The following is a 22205-nucleotide window of genomic DNA, read 5'->3' as shown; positions in this document are numbered from 1 at the left end:
TTTGTCAGGAATTGTTTTATTTCTCATTAGACGTTGAAATTCTAGGTTCGGGTACTTTCCTCAACTAATAATACTGCAGAATTCACATAATAAGTAAATGTAGATATTTTAAAAATCTGTGTTATAACAGGTACAATTTAATAAATTATTTAATATTACTTAGGATGAATAGTCTTCAGGTCCCCATGGCATCTCAGAATGAAGTATTTCTTGGTAGGCTGAAAAGTATCCTCTAGTAGTTCTTGTGCTTGTTTTTGTTTTTTTCAGGAAAGGTTAATTCCCTGAGATTTATAATATGTTTAAATATTTGTCTTTTGCCTTTATACTTGAATGATAGTTTGAGTGTAAGATTTATGAGTCACATTATCTTTCACTGATTATTTTTGAAAGTCATTTCCTTTGTTTTATGAGATTAATGTTGCTCTAGAGAAGTCTGATGCCAGCTAAGTGTTTTTTATTTCCCTCTACGTAAGTGACTATCTTTTTTCTTGACTGCACAAATAAGTCTTTCCTCATCTTTAAAATCCAATAACTTTATAAAGGAATATCTTGAAAGTCCTGTATCAAATTTTCCTGGGATGCTTTATGCTCTTTTAATTATAGATCAGTCTTCATTTATTTCAGCAAAGTTTCCTAAGTTCTACCTCAGAATATATACTTTTTCCTATTCTGATTGATTATGCACATGTTTGATTTTCTTTGTCTGGATCTCATTTCCATAATTTTCTCTCTAATTTTTAAGTCTTACTTTTGGTTTATTTAACTTTGTTCATATTTCTCAAGTCACAGATATGTATTCTGTCTCCTTGTAATCTTGAGTCCTGTTTTCTTTTCCCCATTTTTGATGTGACTTTTATTTCTGTGGTAGTTTTCATTTTTATTTCATGTCTTTCCTGATTTTTTCAACCCATTTTTTTCTTCTCTTATTCATCACATTTATGAGCTTTTTAAATCCCTGTTTCCAATTTTGATTTTAAGAAGCAATTGTTGTCATCACTTTTAAAGCATGGTAATATGGTAATTTTTTAAATCTACATCATAGTGACATTTCTCTGGAGACTATTCTGCCAAGTGTTTTGCTTTTCCTTTTTGGTTATTATTCAACCTTGAATGAGGCAAATTGTTCCTTGGTTAACTTTTGGTAAGATGTTTGTATTAGTTTTCTATTGCTGCATAATATATTATGCAAACTTAATTCGAAAGAGCACGCTTATATTATCTGACTGACTCCGTGGGTCAAGAGTCTGGCACAGCTCAGCTTGGGTTCTCTGTTCAGAGTCTCGAAACTCAGGGTGTCAGCTGGCTGCATTCTAATTTGCAGCTCTAGAGGAGAATCCTTTTCCAGGCTTATTAAACTGGTGGAAGTAATGGTGTTTGGGGATTATTTAACTGAGATCTCCATTTCCTTGATGATCATCATTAGGTGTTGCTGTCAGCTTCTAGAAGCTCCTCATATTCCTTGGCATATGGTCCTCTCCATCTTTAAAGCCAGCAACAGTCCACAGAATCCCTCCTTGGCTTCAGACTTTTCTGATTTTTGTCCATTTCTTCCAGATTGCCCCATTTGTTGGCAAATAATTTTTCATGATATTCTTGATGGTTCAATGATAATCTTACCATTGTTTGTATTTCTGTGGTGTTGGTTGTGATCTCTCCTCTCTCATTGGTGATTTTATTTATTTGGGTCCTTTCTCTTTTCTTTTTGGTAAGTCTGGCTAGGGGTTTATCAATTCTGTTAATTCCTTCAAAGAACCAGCTCCTAGTTTCATTGATCTATTCTACTTTTTTTTTTTTCTGTATCATTTCTTTTTTTCTTTCTTTTTTTTTTTTTTAAAGATTTTATTTATTTATTTGACAGGGAGATAGCGAGAGCAGGAACACAAGCAGGGGGAGTAGGAGAGGGAGAAGCAGGCTTCCTGCCGAGCAAGGAGCCCGATGTGGGGCTCAATCCCAGGACTCTGGGACCATGACCCGAGCCAAAGGCAGTCACTTAACGACTGAGCCACCCAGGCGCCCATGTATCATTTATTTCTGCTATAATCTTTATTATTTCCCTTCTTCTGCTGGCTTTAGGCTACATTTGCTGTTCCTTTTGCAGCTACTTTAGGTGTAAGGTTAGGTTATGTATTTGAGATTTTTCTGACTTCTTGAGGTAGGCCTGTATTGCCTATCTTATGACTGCTCTTGCTGCATCCCAAAGGTTTTGGACCATGATGTTTTCATTTTCATTTGTTTTCATGTATTTCTTTTATTTCTTCTTTAATTTCCTGGTTGACCCATTCATTCTTTAGTAGGATGTTTTTGACCTCCATGTATTTGTGATCTTCCCAATTTTTTTCTCATGGTTGACTTCAAGTTTCATAGAGCTGTGGTCGGAAAATGTGCAGGGTATGATCTCAATCTTGTTGTACTGGTTGAAGCCTATTTGTGACCCAGTATGTGGTCCATTCTGGAGAATGTCCCATGTGCACTCGAAAAGAATGTGTATTCTGCTGCTTTAGGATGAAATGTTTTGAAAATATCTGTTAAGTCCATCTGGTCCAGTGTGTCATTCAAAGCCATTGTTTCCTGGTTGATTTTCTGCTGAGATGATTTGTTCATTGTTGTAAGTGGGGTGTTAAAGTGTCCTACTATTATTGTGTTATTATCAATGACTTTATGTTTGTTATTAATTGTTTTATATATTTGGATGCTCCAAAGTTGGGGGCATAAATATTTATAATTGTTAGATCTTGTTGGATAGACCCCTTTATTATGATATGGTGCCCTTCTTCATGTCTTGTTACAGCCTTTGGTTTAAAATCTAGTTTGTCTGATATAAGTATGGCTACTCTAGCTTTCTTTTGATGTCCATTAGCATGATAAATGATTCTCCATCTCCTCACTTTCAATCTGCAGGTGTCTTTAGGTCTAAAATGAGTCTCTTATATAGGAAGCATATAGATGGGTCTTGTTTTTTTATCCATTCTGATACTCAGTGTCTTTTGTTTGGAGCATTTAGTCCATTTACATTGAGAGTAATTATTGATAGATTTAAATTTAGTGCCATTGTATTACCTATCAGGTCATTGTTTCTGGAGATTTTCTGTGTTCCTTTCTAGTGTTTGTTGCTTTTGGTCTTTCTTTCCAACTCAGAGTCTTTACTATTTCTTGCAGGGTGGTTTAGTGGTCATGAATTCCTTTAGTTTTTGTTTGTCTAGAAAACTTCCTATCTCTCCTATTCTGAATGACAACCTTGCTGGATAAAGTATTCTTGGCTGCCTATTTTTTTCCCATTCCGTATGTTGGATATATCATGCCACTTTCTTCTGGCCTGTTAAATTTCTGTTGATAGGTCTGCTGCTAACCTTATTTGTCTTTCCTTATAAGTTAGGGATTTCTTTTGCCTTGCTGCTTTTAGGATTTTTTCCTTCTCTCTGTGTTTTGCAAATTTTACTACAATATATCTTGGTATTGGCTGGCTTTTGTTGATTTTGGCGGGAGTTCTCTGTGCCTCCTGGATTTGGATGTCTGTTTCCTTCCCCAGATTAGTGAAGTTTTCAGCTGTCATTTCCTCAAGTAAGCTTTCTGTCCCCTTTTCCCTCTCTTCTTCTTCTGGGACTCCTATGAAATGAATGTTATTATGTTTTATGGAGTCGCTGAGTTCCCTGAGTCTATATTTATGATGCAATATTTTTCTTTCCTTTTTTTCAGCTTCATTATTTTCCATAATTTGAACTTCTGTATCACTTATTTGTTTCTCTGCTTCTTCCATCCTTGTGGTCATTACATCCAGTTGGTTTTGCATCTCGGTTATAGCATTTTTTATTTCAGCCTGACTAGTTTGGGGGTCTTTATCTCTGTGGTAAGGGACTCCCTGGTGTCTTCTTTGCTTTTCTGAAGCCCAGCTGGTGTCCTTACGATTGTTGTTTTAAATCCTGGTTCAGGCATATTACTTATATCTGTTCTGATAGGATCCCTGGCCATGACCTTTTATTGTTATTTCTTTGGGGATGAATTCCTCTGCCTTCACATTTTGTTTAGGTCTCTGTCTTCTCTGTGTTAGGAAAGCCTGCTATGTTTCCTGCTTCTGAGAGTAATAGCTTTATGAAGAAGAGGTCCTGTAACCTCCACAGCTTGGCACTTTAGGCAGTGTTTCTGGTGTATGCTGTGTGCACTCTGCTGTTGTATTTTGGCTGCTCTTTCCCTCAGGTCAGTCTTCTGCAGAGTTTCTCCTTGCCTGCAGTGGGGAGTGTCTGGACCTTGTGCAGAGTGTGGAGAGTTTTAACTAGGTGTGCTGTGGTCTGCTTGTTAAAAGGGGCTGGATCCTATTTCCACTAGAGCTGAAGCTTTGCAGCACTCTATGGTCAGTAGACTTGGTGCCTGTGGGAGGTTCATGCTGGTCTTCTGGGGGAAGGGTGCTGGGTTTGTGCTGCTCTGGGTCTCAGGCATGCTTGCCTTAGTAAAGAATCACCTGCAGAGCCTGGGGGTGGGAGGTTGGGGGGGGGTGTGGCTTTGTGTAAGCGGCTGAGGCCTTCACTGTTGGAGCTTTTCTGCTCACTGTAGTCCATGCTGGAGAAAAATAGCTCCAGCCCCCTCTCTGGTCTTCAGAGTTTGTGCCTAATGCTGTTTGGGAAGCCCTCGTGAAAGAATGATCACTCTCTCCTCATGTGTCCCAGGCATTCCTTGGATCCCTGCCTTCATCCTCTCCATGTCCAAACTGTGTACCCTCCCAGCAGTGCAGTACACCTGTGTTTTATCTCAGGCGTGCCAGCTGAGCTTCAAAACTCTAAACTTTAGGGACCTGGCTCAGCACAGACTATGCTGGTCTTCTGAAAGAGGATCTCCCTACGCTGTGGCTGGTGGCGTTTGTCCCAGACCAATTCACAGGAACTTGGAGTTCAGAGTAAAGCACAGCAAAAAGCCGGTGTCCAGGTTAGCTGCTTCCAGCAGGTGTGTCTCTGCCCCTATGCTAAGGGACTGGGCAGCACAATGATGCCCGCTGTCTCCTTTGTCCCCCGAGAGGTAATGCCACATCTCCCAAATGCACTCCAGGTAGGAATAACTGTCTCCCCCAGTGTGTCCCAGGGGATCCTCATATCACAATGTCTGCACCCTCTCCCCCAGGAGCACCACTGTGCCTGCTGGGCTCCACACTGACCATGGCAAGGATTTCTAAAACTCCAGTTTTTGAGTTCCACTGGTTGTAAAAACTCAGCAATAATCAGCCCCTCTCCTTTTCCCAGATATTGGTTTTGGGGAAGTGTTTTTCTTGTGCGATCCCCTGTGTGCTGTGTGTGCTCGCTCCCTTTCTCTTTCTGTCTCTCCCTCACTCTCCCTTTCTCCACTCTCCATCATCAGGGCTCCCTCCCCTCTGCAGCACCTGTGATCCTTTTACCCGCCAAGTCACGTCTCATCTCCATACCTCCTACCTTCCATGTTGTGGCCTCTTCTCTCCCTTTAGTTGTGCAGTTCGTTCTCTCAGTTCTCAGATTGATTTCTTGGGTGTTCAGAATGATTTGATTTTTATCTAGCTGTGTTCGAGGGAGGAGGCAAGCGTGGGGTTCTCCTACTACCATGTGATCTTAACCCCACCTCCCCAGGCTGGATATTTTCACTTAGCAATATATATTTAAGATTCACTCAAGCCTTTCTGTGACTTGATATGCCATTTCTTTTTACTAATTTTAAGAAAAGCAATAGAAAGAAATTATTCAGAAATAATACAGAGAGTAATATATTGGATAGAGTAGTTTTCATAAATAGACCTTAGGCCTTGTTTACTTGGGAAAAATGATAGAAGATGTTAATTCTTACTATGCCTTTTGTGTAGTACTGTGAAATGGGTCATAGCTGGGATGAGATGTTGATATCTCAAAGCTTAGACAGCTGGAGTAATTACAAGAGATTTGGTCCAGAGAAAGACTGCAAAGATCAGTGACATAAAACTAAGTATCCAAAAATAACCCCACACCCAAGAAATTGAGTAAAAGAAAATCTTTGGTTAATCCAACAGACTACTGCATCCCAGTCTTTCCCCACTAAACTATATTACATATGAATTAAAAATACAGTTGAGAAACACAAAAACCCAAGTTTGGATTGTGTGGGTCCACTTATACACAGGTTTTTTTCGATAAATATGGTACAGTACTTACTGTAAATGTATTTTCCTTATGACTTTCTTAACATTTTCTTTACTCTAGGTTACTTTATTATAAGAATATAGTATATAATACATGAAACATAAAATATGTGCTAATCAACTGTTTATCAATAAGGATTTTCAACAGCAGGCTATTAGTAGTTCAGTTTTGGGGGAGTCAAAAGTTACACATGGATTTCTGACTATGCAGGGACTGGCACTCCAAATCCTGCATTGCTCTAGGGTCAACTGTAAAGTAAGAAAAATTCTGTGATAAAATCATGTTAATTCATATGTAATCTTGGAGAAGGGAAGACTTTCGTAAGTCAAATATCAAAATCGGAACCTATGAAGTAAATTTGAAAAATTCATAGAAAATATATGAAAATGGCCAATAAACATATAAGAAATGCTTAATTGTACTGATGAGCCTAAAAAATTGAATTAAAAAAATACGTGTGTGTATATACACACACGTGTGCGCGTATTTTTTTAACCAGAGAGACTGGTAGTAATTTAATTTTATTATGCAAAGTGTTATTGCACTGCTGGTGTGATTGCATATTTGTTTAACTTTTTGATAAGGCAATTTGGCAGTATCAAAATATAAATATTTACACACTTTGACTTAGCAGTTTCTGCAGATAGGCGTGCATAATTATGCCAAGGAAATTTTAAAAATGCATATCACAACATGTTTGTAATGACCTAAATATATGTACAGTATAATAATAATAAATGTTATTAGTTTTTAAGTGTAAGTTGTGGATTAAGTAAGTTCTACAGCATTTATGCTGTGGGATGTTATGGCAGTGACAACAGAGAAATTTAAATACAATCAAATTCCAACATCAAAGGTGTCGAGGACATAAGTGAAATCTGGAAGTTGTTGAGTATAAGAACAGTATGTTTAGTATGACCACACTTGTGTAAAAAAAGTAAATGGATATAAAACGTGTGAATGTGTGAGAAAATGTCTGAGAAAAAATAAAAGGAACTGTTAACAGTTGTCATTACCTCCATGTGAGTTATATGGAAGAGCGTAAAGTGGAGGCAGGCAGGGGGAAGGGAGAGTTTTGTATTTCTCTTGATCTTCTTCTGTGCTATTTAAAATTTACTTAAACAAACGAAACCTCATAGATGACTTCCTATGGGAAAAAACAAACACCAAAACCCCACAGAATACTCACATGGTCAAGGTATCTACTAGATTACTACAGAAAGATATTTCTCTATTATAAAAAAGAAATAGGAAAAAATAATAAACCAAGAAATACATGTAAGTATGTTTAATTGTGCAGTGTATCCAATAATAAGAGACTAGTCTTAGTCTAATCTGCTACCTCCAGAAAAGTGAACATTGAAACCAGAAGTCACAGGTCAAATGTCTGACATAGTCAGGGAGGTAAGACAAATAATTCAGACTTAGGCCAGTTATAAATACAAATTATCTGCCAAAATATTCATCAACCTCTTATAATATGAATATGTACAAAATTATGGGTATGTTTTAAATTTTAAATTAAGAATAATAAATATTTTATGCATAAAATTTGCATCTGAAAATCTGATGGTCATGGACCAGTTAAAGAGTCTTCAGGATTGGTGCTTTGGGGGTCTTACTTATCTCATCATTCAGGAAGTAATACATCTTGATCTGATATTAAGGAAATGAAAATAGAATCATCTAAGGCTATTGTTAAAATGCAGTTTCTGGATACTACCAGCTTCAAAGGGAAAGAAAGTGCTGGGAATATATTTTTAACAAACATCTTTATTCATTAATATTATCAGGTGAGTTTAGGAAATATGGGTTTACTATATTATCCAGCCTTTGAATGTGATTTTTAAGAAGATTTTAATCAAATCTTAAAAATAACCATTTTTCTTTTGATGATATTCAGAAGAATATTCTATAGGGCCAAAAGTTGCTTAAAAAATAAATTTAATAAAATAGTTTGAGCTACAAGAAAGAACTAGACATAACTTTAAGTATTATGGCTTTGTAGTGAATATTAAGGAATTATTGTTTTGACCAAAATATCATATAACCTAAGTATGCTTTTCACATGTGTTCAGGGTATTGATTGACAAATTCAATATGCTGGTCATACTGTATTTATGACTTGGAAAGAAAAATAAAGGCTAGTTTTTTTTTCCTTAATCTGAAAACTTCCCTGGCACCACTTGCTTCAATTGTGTTTATATTAACTTACTCCAAATTTGTTAATTTTGATTGTTTAATGTTTCTCAGTTTTGTTCTACATTGTCTAAATTTTAACATAATATTTAATTTTCTTTAGTAATGTATGTATTTTAAGAACAGTTTAATCATAGTGAAGTGATTGAGAGAAATAAAGAAGGCTGTTAGGCAAGTATAATTGATAAAAATAGATGTTTCAGTTATTAGCTAAATTTCTATAAATTCACAATTTAATTTTTTCTCCCAAAGATACTTGCATAACAACAAGGAATAGAACCAATTGTGCCTCTTCAAGTTCTTCACTTTCTAACTACTTGTATGTCTTCATCTTGGGACAACTATTGCTGGGAACGGGAGGAACTCCTCTCTATACTCTGGGAACAGCCTTTATTGATGGTTCTGTTCCCACACACAAATCTTCTCTGTACATTGGTAAGTTTTCTCTGTAATATAAATGTTTCAGTATCATTTCATTTTATTGCTTAATTTATAAGTAAAAATACAATAGATGCTTATTAAAAAGTTAGTTGTAATTTCATGGGTATTTCCATTAGATTCCCAGTAGATGGCAGATATAGCAATATTACTGTTTTTGTTTCATCATTTACTGACACATGTACTTCAGCTGAATGCAGTTATGAGTTTTGTTGACATCCTGCCCTGTTTTCTGTTCTGAGACTGTCTTAGTTCTTTCAGTCTGCTGTACCAGAATACCATAGACTGGTTGGCTTGTAAACCACAGAAATTTATTTTTCACAGCCCTGGAGGCTGAGAAGTCTAAGATCAAGGTACTCACAGATTCAGTGTCTGGTGAGGCCCACTTCCTACCTCATAGACATTCATCTTTTTACTGTGTCCTCACATGACAGATGGGAAGAGAGGGCTTTCTGGGGCATCTTCTCATAAAAAGTTTGTGAGGATAGATATGAATTCTGTATTCTACAATTTGGGATCCCCTCTATGTAACTTCACAGATTGAGTTTATTTGAAGCAAAGCTTTACTTACTGTGGGCAAGTCTACTTCTAACTCACCCTTACTTTTAGAGTATAGCCTCCTAGGTGCCTACATAAAATGTAGGGTGGGGGAAGTTTATAAAGTATAACTCCCAAGTTAGGGGCCCTGAACTGCAACCTTGTTTTTCCTACTTCCTAGAGACTAGCAAGGATTGTTAACCTTCCCAGGGTCTTTTGTAGAATCAGCAAATACGCGCAGGAAAACAAAAAATCAGTCCTAATTTTTTAGGTCGTTCTCTTCAGAATCTTGACTCAATGGTCCTTCAAAAGATCACCTTGCATGACCCCTACTTTGGGAACTTGGTCAAGTACATAAGTCATTTTTACCATTGACATATGCTTGGCTTTGGGTATGATAGATTCTGTTCTTTTGTGTATGCAAATGAGAATCTTAGCAGTTAATAAAAAATTCAGAAGGTGGTAATATATGAAGATGCTAATGTATGCATAATTTTTTGCAAAGATTTAAATGTTACATATGGCAAAATTTTAAATATCTGAGAGAAATAAGGTCAGTTTAATTCTGCTACAGGTAGAAATGGAAGACTCACTAAGTGCGGGAGTTTAAATTAATGGCTTACTTTTACGAACCAGGCTAATCACCAAATCCAGGTTTTAAAATCAGCTGCTATAGTGCAAAATACAGATTGCTTTTAGAGTGTGTACAGAGTGGAAAAGGCTTCTCATTTCACATTATTTTCTTCCATAAGAATTGTAAACAGTAATTATCATCATCCATAAAGGGTAATAGTAGATATATTACCTCTGTTGCCATTTAAGATAATGTAATTTTCCCTGAATTTATTGTTGTTGGATTTATTGCAATTATTATTATAGTCTAAAACTTTTACATTGAATTACATATATATTTATATTTAAAGCATATTTTATAGTTATATTTATTTTTAAAATATTTTTAAGTTCCTTGACTTATTAACAAGTGGCACCATTCAAATTGTATTTTTTTTACTGAAAATGTATAACTTTGTTGTAATTCTAATCATTTCAAATTTTTACAGTAAAATATTTCCTCACTACTGTAAGACATTCATAGCAAAGTTGTATAGTTGACCATTTTCAATGTCTTTGTTCTTCTAGGAATTGGCTATTCTATGTCAATATTAGGCCCTGCTGTTGGCTATGTATTGGGAGGACAGCTGCTAACCTTGTACATTGATATGGATTTGGGACAAAGGCAAGGCAATATCTATTTTTCTCTTATTTAAGTTTATTTTATTTTAATGATGTTAACATCATAGAACATTTTCAAAGTATTTGAAATAAAACTGAAAACACACAATTTTTCTATAATGTTTTAACTGCACTACTTCATGAATTAATGCCATACCACCCCCTAGTATAATGCTTTTATTCATAAATAAGGATGCTTAAAACTCACCTGTGAAATTTTTCAACATACATATCTAGGACCCCATGCATTGTTCAGAAAGAAGAATTTAATCAAAATTGGTTGTTTTTTTAGTAGACTTAGCTGGATGTAGATAGCCTGAAAAGCCTCGAGAGTCCATGATTCTCAGACTAAGTTCTGTAGTAGTTCTGATATGGTCAAGGAATCACAGTTGTGTGGTTTTAACTGTGGCCATAGAGGATAATAATAGGTAATGTTTATTTATCCCATACTATTTTATATATATCATAGATTTTGTGTGTTACTATATTTTACATACCACTTAATTTAATCCTTTTAATAATCTTATTAGGTAATTGATACACAGAGGTTGGGAAGTGGCTAAGGCATGAATTCAAGGTGATCTTTTTGACTCCCAAATCCTCCTTTTAACCACTAAGTTACCTTCTCTTTTTCCTGAATATAGAGAAGTTAGTAACCTTTGGTGAGGCCATATTTTCTCATTTTACCACTAGGAATCAAAACTGCACAATCCTATGTATGACTCTGAGTAATGAATAAGAAAATGTGGTTATAGATATGTGATTTGTTCTTTGAGCTATTAGTCCCAGGTTAATATTTTAGAGACTATATAAAAAATGTACAGAGAAAGTCCTTGAAGCAGAGAGCTGAGTTTTTAAGAAAGGTTTTTAAATTCAGTGGAGAATTACATGAGTTGTAGGAATGGTGTGTTTGGGGGAGAAACCTATTGATATAAAACTATGAGAATCATTATAAAATACTGTTACTAAATTACTTTAAGAAGAACTTTATAGCCAGACAGAGAAAGACAAATACTATATGATTTCATGTGTATGTAGAATCTACAAAAACATACAAAAAAACAAGCTCGTAGATACAGAGAACAAATTCGTGGTTACCATAGGTGGGGGATGGGTGAAATGGGTAAAAGTACAAAGTTCTTGTTGTAAAATAATTAAGTCATGGGATATAATATACAACATGGCAAATATAGTTGGTAATATTGGACTGCATATTTGAAAGTTGCTAAGAGAGTAAATCTTATAAGTTCTCAAAACAAGAAAAACAATTCTGTACAATATGGTGACAGATGTTAAGTAGACTTAATGTGGTGATCATTTTGTAATATATTGAAATATTGCATCATTATATTGTATACCAGAAACTAATATAATATCGTATGTCAATTATACCTCAATAAATAGGTAAATAAATAAAATAAATGAATTTTACATTTAAATGAATGCCTTAATCAAAGCACAGTGTATGGGCTTTTAACATTGATCAGTGATTTGCTGTAAGATATACTCAGTATAGTAGAGAAGAAAAACTTAGCCAAAGTTAGCTAAACAATGTTCAGAAATTCTATGTATGCCTACAGATATTCAGCATACCTGTATTTACTATTAAATATTTTGCACTTCTCTGTCATATTGCCATTTGAAATACTTTGTAAACCATTATTCTTATAGCTCTCATTCATGCCTGCTCTCTGTTATCTGATTCATCACAATGACTCAACTTAAAATGTTGGAAACTATAATACTATTCCCCTATATATGCACTTGAATTACAAAGTCTGTACTTATCATAACTGCATTTTAATGAACAAGGTAGAGTTGACTTTTACATTTTGTTTTTCTGTCCTATAGCATAGCTATCACTGAAGATGATCCACGATGGCTGGGGGCGTGGTGGATTGGATTTCTTCTGTGTTGGCTCTTTGCTTGGTCTTTGATAATACCTTTCTTATGCTTTCCAAAACATTTACCAGGTAAGCATATTTTTTTCAAAACCAGGGAGTTTTATTCCAATTCTGGGCCAAGGGTTGCTTATAATTTCTAAGAACTCTAGAAAATTCATTGTTTTATAGAATTTCAGTTGTCTTCCTATATAAACTTTTGAATATTTGTCTTTAGGAAATTTTGGGTAGCTATCTTAATACTCATGGTTTTCCTTTATTTCCAATTAATAAAAGCAATAAAACTGTATATATTCACTTTTTTACTATAGATATACTTAATAATATAATAACTTAACAATATATTATTAACTATGTTAATATATTATTAATATGTTAATAATATTATATATACTATACAATACTATAATATATAACATGTTAATAATATTTTGTTATATATATTTATACACATATATATATATATTCATTGTTTGTGCATAACACCCAGTGCTCCATGCAGAACATACCCTCTTTAATACCCATCACCAGGCTAACCCATCCCCCCACCCCCCTCCCCTCTAGAACCCTCAGTTTGTTTCTCAGAGTCCATAGTCTCTCATGATTCGTCTCCCCCTCCGATTTCCCCCCCTTCATTCTTCCCTTCCTGCTATCTTCTTCTTCTTCTTTTTTTTTTTCCAAGAGCAGAAGAGATGCGCTGCCATCAGGCTGCTAGGGCCATAGGCTTCTTTTTTTTTTTTTTTTTTTTTTTAAACATATAATGTATTATTTGTTTCAGAGATACAGGTCTGTGATTCAACAGTCTTACACAATTCACAGTGCTCATTTTCACCATATTTCAATATTAGTTTGCCTAAAAAAGAAAAGATTAAGAGAAAAGAATATCCATTCCTTTCTCTCTAAAATTTTGCTTCTATATAACCATGTAGTTCAAATACGTTACCTGTCGAAGTATTTTTCTGTAGGCAGAAATTAGTTAAATAGTTGTTCATATTGTTATGTGTAACAGGATAGATGATTAACTTTTCGGAATGGGCAGAAGAAAAGTTGACAGAGTAGAAATAGGTGGACTCATTGATTTCTTTCTACCCTGGGCCATCCAACTTATAATTCCATATATTGACTGTTTTCTCAGATTTATTGACAGTGCCATTATTAAAAATCAAAGGGTCATGGTAATACATGGTAAATGTTTCATTTGCAAAGCATGTTAGAATAAAAGAATGTAAAGGAAAAGAGCCTCAAACATACTTCGTTTAATATATAATGGATGATGGAGGAAAAAGCGATCCATTTTAAAGGAAGAAAAGAATTTAAGAGATATTTGTAAATAAAGGGAATAAATATGTCATTGGAACAAAATTGTCTCATTTTAATTTCTAGACTGATTGGAAGTTCTTTAGCTAATAGGAATAATACTAGCTCTCAGGACAGACAAATTACAGACATAGATAATTTGTGCAATTTGGTTGATAAAGAGGAACTGGCTTCTTACGTTACAAAATTTATATATTTATAGAAGTGTGTGTCAGTTAAAAAGTAAGCGTTTAAAAAAATGAAGAATGAAGTGATAGAGCGAGTCCATTTACTATTTTTTTAGGTACAGCAAAAATTCATAGTGAAAGAATTTGCCAGACTCATCAGGAAAGGCATAGTTCCTTAAAACACACAGAGGAGAATTTTGGAACAAGTTTGAAAGATTTTCCAGCTGCTCTAAAGGTAAAATAACACTGTACACACAGCCCCCCACACACACCCTCCTGCACCTATAGATAGGTAGATATATGTATATATTACATATATACATGAATAAATATATACATATATACACACAAATATTTTCATGATGCATTTTTGTTTGCCTATTTACTATAGTTCCAGCTCTTATAAATAAATGACTTCAGATTTAATTTTATTATGCTTTGAGTAAATGAGAACTATTCCAGGGTAGAACGGTTAAAAGAACATGAGTTAACTTATTGATATCAAATATCATTATTCAGTGGTTCCTCATTAGCGCTATAGCCAATCATTATTCCTTGCCATTTCCCTCATGTAATGGATCGATCAGTTATCACTGAATTGTAAATATATATTTGAGAATGTCAAGCCAATATTTTTCCGTTGTGAAAGAAGTGGCAGTTAGTGGTTACTTGGTTTGAATTTGAGGTTGAAGAAACAAGTGTTCTGGTCTGTTCTGTTGTACTCCTCAGAAAAACGTTCTTTCCATTTAGCATCATAAAAGTTTTATACATACAGGAGTTTATAATTTTACCTTTTCAAGATTTGAAATTATTTACTTTTCAATTATTTTTATTTTCCCCGTCAAATGAAAACTTAAAATGTTCTAACTCCGTTTATCCCACCTTTCAACTCTCTGTTCTCTCCCATGCAGGCAAATTCTTGTGTTTTGCTGAGATTGTTCCAACTACTGTTTTCTTTCATAAAAATTTTATTTATTTTATAAATTCTTATGTATATTGCCATCAAGGGTTATTACTCCCTGCTGCTTTTTTTTATTCCTACGGTTTCATGCTTCGACGTCTCAATTCTCAATCAGATCTCTCTGGGTATGGTATTTTATTGCTAGTTTTCCTCAGGCAGGATACCATCTGAGTATCCTTGAATACTAAATGATATTTTGACTAGATGGACACTTCCGGATCATATTCTTTTAGTCTCAGAAGTCTGTGGGTGTTATATTGCTCTTTTCTACTTAAATGTGTTGTAGTTGAGAAGTTTCATGTTAGTGTGATTCTTTTTTATCTCCATTTACAGATTCATACATTTTTTCATTTATCTTTAATTTCAGGCAGTTTGTTAGGTTTTACCTCACTATATGTGTTTTTTCATTAATCCTTGACAGAAATCCATTATCTTTTTTAATATGAAGATTTAAATATTTTCTGCTATTATTATTTTTAAAAAATAGTGAATGTTTTCATTCAGGTACTTTTTCTCCTTTTGTCGCTATTGTTATTCTTATGTTAGATCATCTGGATCTGACTTCTCACTCTCTATCTTGCCCCTTCATCATTCCTGTGTGTGGGTGTGTACATGTGTGTATTTTGTTTGATTGAAATTTTTTGCATTTAATATTCCAGAACTATAATTTGGCTTTACTTTATGGTTAGATAAATTGGATTTATTAATCCCTATAGTCTCCCGGATAAATGAAAAAGATTCTGAGAAGTCCAGCAATCCATATTTAAAATTATAACTACCTAATGTTCTTAACTATTGAGTCCTTTACTTATGGAACAATATAAATTTGATAACTTAGAGACCATTCTCCTCTGTGCTTGTAGTTGAGTTCTTCATTTACTAGACATGGAAATTCAAAACACAGTAAAATAAATCAGACAAGGGGTAGATTTAATGTATGGAGATTTATAGTAGACTGGGGAAGGGAATCTTTCCAAGCTGGCTTTGAAAATCCTTTACCCAGTCCCTGCATATGATAAGGCACAATCACCCTGATGAATCACCTGTCAGTTCTCTAGGTGTTGCACATATAAATGATCTCAACATAGTATATATAAAGCTATTAATATTCCATAGTTATGCTTTTGTACTGGAGAAAATGCTGAAATTTTATAGATAATTGTATTTATTAAAAATTAGTCATTTCATCATGCTGCTATTCTAATGCTATATTTTGCAGTATAATCATAGTTATTCATTTGATGAACTATGTTTTTTCCTTAGAATTTGATGCGGAATACTGTCTTTATGTGTTTAGTTTTTTCAACTGCTTCAGAAGCCTTAATTACTACTGGGTTTGCTACATTTTTACCTAAATTTATAGAAAATCAATTTGGATTGTCTTCCAGCTTTGCAGCCACCCTTGCAGGTAAACATTTTCCTTTTGGTTTGAGTTTAATAATTTTACTTTACCGCATTAAATGTTTATTAGAACAGTGTATCATTTTGGATAGCCCACTTTTTAAAATTTATACTGATTTTCATACAAGTTTCTGATTTTCTTTTTTTTTTTTTCAAATTATTTATTAAAGATTTTTTTTTTTTTTTTGTGAGAGAGAATGAGAGACAGGGAGCATGAGAGGGGGGAGGGTCAGAGGGAGAAGCAGACTCCCCGCTGAGCAGGGAGCCCGATGCGGGACTCGATCCCGGGACTCCAGGATCATGACCTGAGCCGAAGGCAGTCGCTCAACCGACTGAGCCACCCAGGCGCCCAGGTTTCTGATTTTCTGACATTAGTCTGTTGTATGAATGAGAATTACAGAGGCTGTGTAACTAAAGAGAATATTTGCTCATCTTAATATCCAACACATTAATTTTATTAATCTCTTGACATAACCACTATTTTACTTATAGGTTTCTAAATTGCATGATAGTATTCGTTAAAACAATACTGTGCTTGTTTTTGATGTTTTCCAATTGTCATATGAGTAACTGAGTACACTTGTGTGTTTTCTCACTCTGTGTCTTCTTTCTCGTCAGGGGCTGTTTTAATTCCTGGAGCTGCTCTTGGTCAGATTTTAGGTGGTGTCCTTGTTTCAAAACTCAAAATGACATGTAAAAATTCAATGAAGTTTGCTTTGCTCACATCTTTAGTTGCGTTTGCACTGAGTTTTGTATTTGTTTATGCCAACTGTGAAAATGAGCAATTTGCCGGTGTGTCTGAATTGTATAATGGGTAAATATATTTCACTGCTTTTTGGTATTAATATCAGGGTTATAAACGATGTGCATATTTCGAAGTATATGCTTTCTTGAATCAAATAATGAAAGACTGGCTATATTTTATTATTTTTCATTTTTTGTTTTGTTATCTTAGTCACCATACAGTACATCATTCGTTTTAGATGTAGTGTTCCATGATTCATTGTTTTTGTAAAACACCCAGTGCTCCATGCAATACGTGCCCTCCTTAATACCCATCACTGAGCTAACCCATCCCAATTGGAAGACTTTTTCCTCTAAAAAATATGTAGGTTTGTTTTGTTTCTTCACTTAAATAATCTACATCTTATTAAATGTTGGGTATTTATTCAGAGAACAATTAAGGAGCACCTGTTCTATCCTGGGTACTACGTTCAAGGATACAGAGTTGAATATAACAGAGTCTTTGCTCTGAAGGGATTCACATCCTAGGGAGAATTTTACATTTTATATTGCTATTGATCTAAGTCTTTAAAAATGGAGGTGACTCCCTATGATGAAATTCATGTATTAGGTGGGTTGAAAATAGTGTAGGAGAGAAATTAAAATGAAGCTAGTCCTAGGTTATACTAATGATTATGGTTTCTACTTTATTTATTTATTTATTTATTTTTGTTTCTACTGTAGGAGTTCATGTTTATTGTAGAGAAATAAATGACTTTTTGTTCTGACCAGTAAACATGTTTTTAACCTATAAGTGATGTGATCATTTTATTTCTTTGCCATGTTTGTTTGGTTTTGAAATCCTAAACCATGACTTAGGGGATCAGGCAGGAGGGCGTTGCCCAGTGGTGCATTTATAGCCTGCATTGTTGCTTTAATGTTTCATTGCATGTGTTTGAGGCTGATGAGGGAGCTGGTACTCCATCCAGGTCAAGGACTCCAGTTTTGTAGAATATGGCATTCAGAGAACCTAAATAGAATGTACTTTGTTTGGATGAGTTTGCCCGTAACAATTACGATTTGCAGGTGCTATGCATTTCTGTCATTCTGTTACATGAGACGTTGAGCATTCTGAAGCAATGTTAAGTTCAGTTCCACTACATTTATTCAACATTTGTTGACCACATCCTCTGGCTGACCTTTAGGACAAAATCTCTGCTCTAAAGGAGTTTACAATGAATGCAGCAGGAGAGATTGGGAAACAAAATGGTAAATGAACAATGCATTAGGTAATGAGAGACATACAAAGGGCTATGAAATTCAAAAGGAGAGCTTCTCAGTTTCCTTTAATAAGATTCAGGAAGGGTATGGGCTTACATATCCTTTAAGGATAAAAAGAGCTTTGAGTAGAGAGAAAGGCAAAGGGAATATGTTAGCCATAAATGCTAGAAAATAAAGGCTAGGTCTTCAGGAACCAGTTTGAATGGGACTTAGGTCATGTGTCTGTAAATAAAAAAGTATCTGGAAATGTTGAATGTGGGTGGAGGTAAGCTCTGCAGACCTGACGTGCACACCAACAAACTACCCAAACATATCCCGAGAAACCACTTGTTTTTTTGTATGTTCCTTTTAGAAAGTTCTGGATAGTTTAAGACTAGTTAATCACCTTGAAAAATGAATGATGTAGATATGAATCTGTTTGCTATTTTTTAACCTTAAACATGAGTTACTACCAAATAAGTTGTCTTTAGCCTATGGACAGGAAGGAAGACAAGTGAGAAGGTGCCAGTTTGAGGGGTGTGAGTGTTTAGATATAAATAGAGATAGAGTTTAATGTCACAAAGGAAGTGAGACATTGTCAGATTGCTTTTTTCTGTTTTTCTCCGTGGCCCCAAATTCTCAATTTTAGCTCTGCATGCTGCATATTAAAATGTACATAGCATGGGCAGCTTAGTCAGTGTAGCCTCATCCAAGAAACACATGTATAAGAAAAAGTAGTATATGGAAAGAAGACTAGACTAAGAAGCTTAGTGGAAGAAAGAAGTTATGAAAATGTAGTTTCTAGTAGAGTGATGCAAAGAGTCTTTGCCCTTGCCATGTAATCACAAGTGGTTAAAAACAGCTTTTTTGACTATGTACTAAGTTAGGCTTATTGATAAGTTCATTTAAAACCCTGTTAAACAGTATATATAAAAAACTTAAGATCAGCAATACTGATTATTTCAGGGGATATTATTAGTATTTATAGTATTTTATATAATTTCATTCTTAAATGCTTAATATGGACACAGCAATTGAAAAGAGACTGTCATTTCTAGAATCTGTTAGTTATTAAAACTTCCCATGGTTCTTTTATTGCCTTGACAATCTTTAGGCAGTTTGGGTCTGTTTTGGTAATCTGTTGTTGGTGGTGATTTGTGTTTTACTTTATACTTAGAACTTCATAAAATATGAAATATTGTAGTAAGTACACAGTATTTTTTCTCTATCCGGTCTCTAGCTAGAATTTCTTTGCTTATCTGAAACAGCGCCTTAAAGAAACATACCTATTAGGATGTTGTAATAGGTTTAGGGAAATCTTTGCTTATGGTAGAAGAATAATTAGAGGATAGTTTGGATTCAAATAAGAAATTAGCATTTAAATTCTACTTGTGATAAATGTGTTACTCATATATATGAAAGTGTGCATTTATACACATGTATATATTTTTTAAATATTCAAAAATTTTAAAATTTTAAATATTTTATATATTTTTAAAATACTATGTATATATTAAGACCATTTAATAAACTTTGCAAGCATTAGCTATTTTCCTAATAACAGGTTCCCCTTTACCTCATGCAGTAAATCCTTATAAAACATATAGGGTTAAGTGGCTTATATAGGTTTGAAAAAGGAATATATGCTGTATTTCTCTGTTTCTACTGAAGTTTGCATCATACTGTCTTATATTTTCATGTTCTCAGTAGTCACTTATTCATAACGTGAGAATTATAAATTGGAAAATTTAAATTTAAAAATGTTTATAGAGGTTGTTTTTTAGAATTGAAGAGGTAGTATTTTTCTAGTCGCTGTACTTCTCTATTTATATTGTAAGCTAGTTGTAAGTAGACCATAATGCTTTCTTTTGTGAGTAAAACAGTGCTTGAAAAAGAAATCTAGCAGCAGCCTGTGGCAGGTATTCCTGATACCTAGCATAGGGTCCAGCATTTGCTCAATGTTTATTGGTTGAATGAATGAATAAATAGGGACTGGAGAAGTGTCTTTGCTTAAGGTAACCCTTTATTTTATCCAAGATATTGCATCCTATTAAGAAGCAGCATGGAACAGAACTGAGCCTGGGAACCGGGAATATTTGGCAAAGACAGAAAAGTAACTTAATCTCTCTGGGCCCTAGTTTTTCTACTGATAAAATGAGTATGTTGAATACCATTATTTTATTCATGCTTCTAGGTTTAAAATTTTGCCCACGCCCCAGAGAGATTTTTTGATGTCTGCAGACATTTTGGTTGTCATAACTGAGGGTTGCTACAGAAATCTAGTGTGTAGAGAGACCAGGGATGCTGCTAAGCATCCTACAATCCACAAAATCATCAAGCCCCTCCCTGCCACCCCTTGAAAGAATAATCTAGTGCCAAATGAGAAACCTTGTTTTATTTGCTTACTCTGCCTGTTTTTCTTATCACAGACATACATTATATAAGTATTGTTTATACTACTCTCTCTCCCATAAGAAATTAAATTCTATGTGAAAAGGCAGACATTTTATTTGTTTTATTCTTTCAGTAACTAAATACGTGTTGAGCGAGTAAATTGACTGAATGGCAAGATATAGCAATGCTACTGAACTGTTCATTAAAAGTTATAACATAGATAATTTGCCCTTATTTCATTTCTTGTTCACAGGACAGGAAAACTGGGAAACTTGACCGCTCCTTGTAATACCAATTGTAATTGCTTGCGATCATATTATTATCCTGTCTGTGGAGGAGATGGAATCCAGTATTTTTCTCCCTGCTTTGCAGGTTGTAGAAATTATATTTCAAAAAGACATCTAAAGGTAACTTGTGTCTTCTACTTTACTTTAATGAGGCAGTGTGTTTGTATAAGTATGGATGGCCATCTTTATTCCTCTAGTGGAATTATGTAGTGCTTCTTCTTCCCTTGCTCTCCTACCTCCTCCATTCAGAAGCCAGAGGTAAAGTTTCAGTCAAGTTAGATGAATAAACTCTAGAGATCTGCTGTACAACATTGTAACTATTATCAACAATAATGTAAGCTTTAAATTTGTTAAGAGGGTAGAGCTCATGCAAAGCGTTCTTACTTTAATTATGTGTGTGTGTGTATATATATATATATATATTTTTTTTAAGCACCTGAGCACTCCAGCTGAAAAAGACCCTTCTTCCTTTATATCTCAGATGCATTGAATGTGGAAAAATCAGTTTTGCAGTTATTCACATCCATCTTTGTAACATTACTTCTGTTACAGTAGTGAAATATTATTTACATTTTTATATTTTTTATTTTTTTCTCAGCCATACTTTATGCCCCAGAAGTCCGAGAACTTCTATTCTTACTAAATACTGTGTGTATAATGGAAGCATAATAAATATTTATTGCTTTGATATGATGCACCATGGATTCATTTTAAAATACCCAAATCATTAATTCTCAAATACAAATTTACTTTTAATTCTAGATTAGAATGCATATTAGTTTACCTATATATGATTTTTTTAACAATTAAATGGTTTAAGAGAATCCAATAGAATTTTGTTGGATTTCATCTTGGCTAAATTTAAGAGTTTGGGGAAAAAATAACATTCAGATTATTTGTAGTACATATGTTATGCATTAATAGATAATGTGATAACTTTAAGAAGACCTGAGGGAAATATATACTATGATATAAGAGATCACAATGAATAAGATATATAAGAATTACATGACAAAACAGCACAATCTTGAATATTTGAAATGTAGAATAATGAAATGACATTCATTTTCCCATATAAAGAGAAGTTGAAGATTGCAAGAAAAGATTTCTTTGTAAATAAGTAGAAATAGATAATTGAAACGATCCATAAAATTACTTCAGATTTCTTCTAAAACCAACATGGATGTGTTTGTGTGTGTGTGGTTATATACATTTGTATGTTCATAAATACATACATAAATCTGTGTATGTGCATGTGCATA

The 22205-nt window shown here is 34.2% G+C and overlaps 1 protein-coding gene across 1 annotated transcript in view; it reads left to right on the top strand.

Annotated features, from left to right (window-relative positions):
• SLCO4C1 (solute carrier organic anion transporter family member 4C1) overlaps window positions 1-22205 on the top strand; it is a 61623-nt gene that overhangs the window by 24946 nt on the left and 14472 nt on the right. Inside the window, exons 3-9 of the mRNA XM_045887183.2 lie at window positions 8577-8759; window positions 10440-10536; window positions 12384-12505; window positions 14034-14152; window positions 16142-16286; window positions 16898-17093; window positions 20910-21063. Coding sequence (XP_045743139.2) covers window positions 8577-8759; window positions 10440-10536; window positions 12384-12505; window positions 14034-14152; window positions 16142-16286; window positions 16898-17093; window positions 20910-21063 — 1016 coding nt within the window. The remainder of the gene's footprint in view (window positions 1-8576; window positions 8760-10439; window positions 10537-12383; window positions 12506-14033; window positions 14153-16141; window positions 16287-16897; window positions 17094-20909; window positions 21064-22205) is intronic.

Source organism: Mirounga angustirostris, unplaced genomic scaffold, assembly GCF_029215605.1.
Source record: "Mirounga angustirostris isolate CCGP_5_RB_7025 unplaced genomic scaffold, mMirAng1.0.hap1 SCAF_7, whole genome shotgun sequence".
Taxonomy (NCBI): domain Eukaryota; kingdom Metazoa; phylum Chordata; class Mammalia; order Carnivora; family Phocidae; genus Mirounga; species Mirounga angustirostris.
The sequence above is the reverse complement of the archived record's forward strand: the minus strand, read 5'-3'. Positions and strand labels throughout refer to the sequence as shown.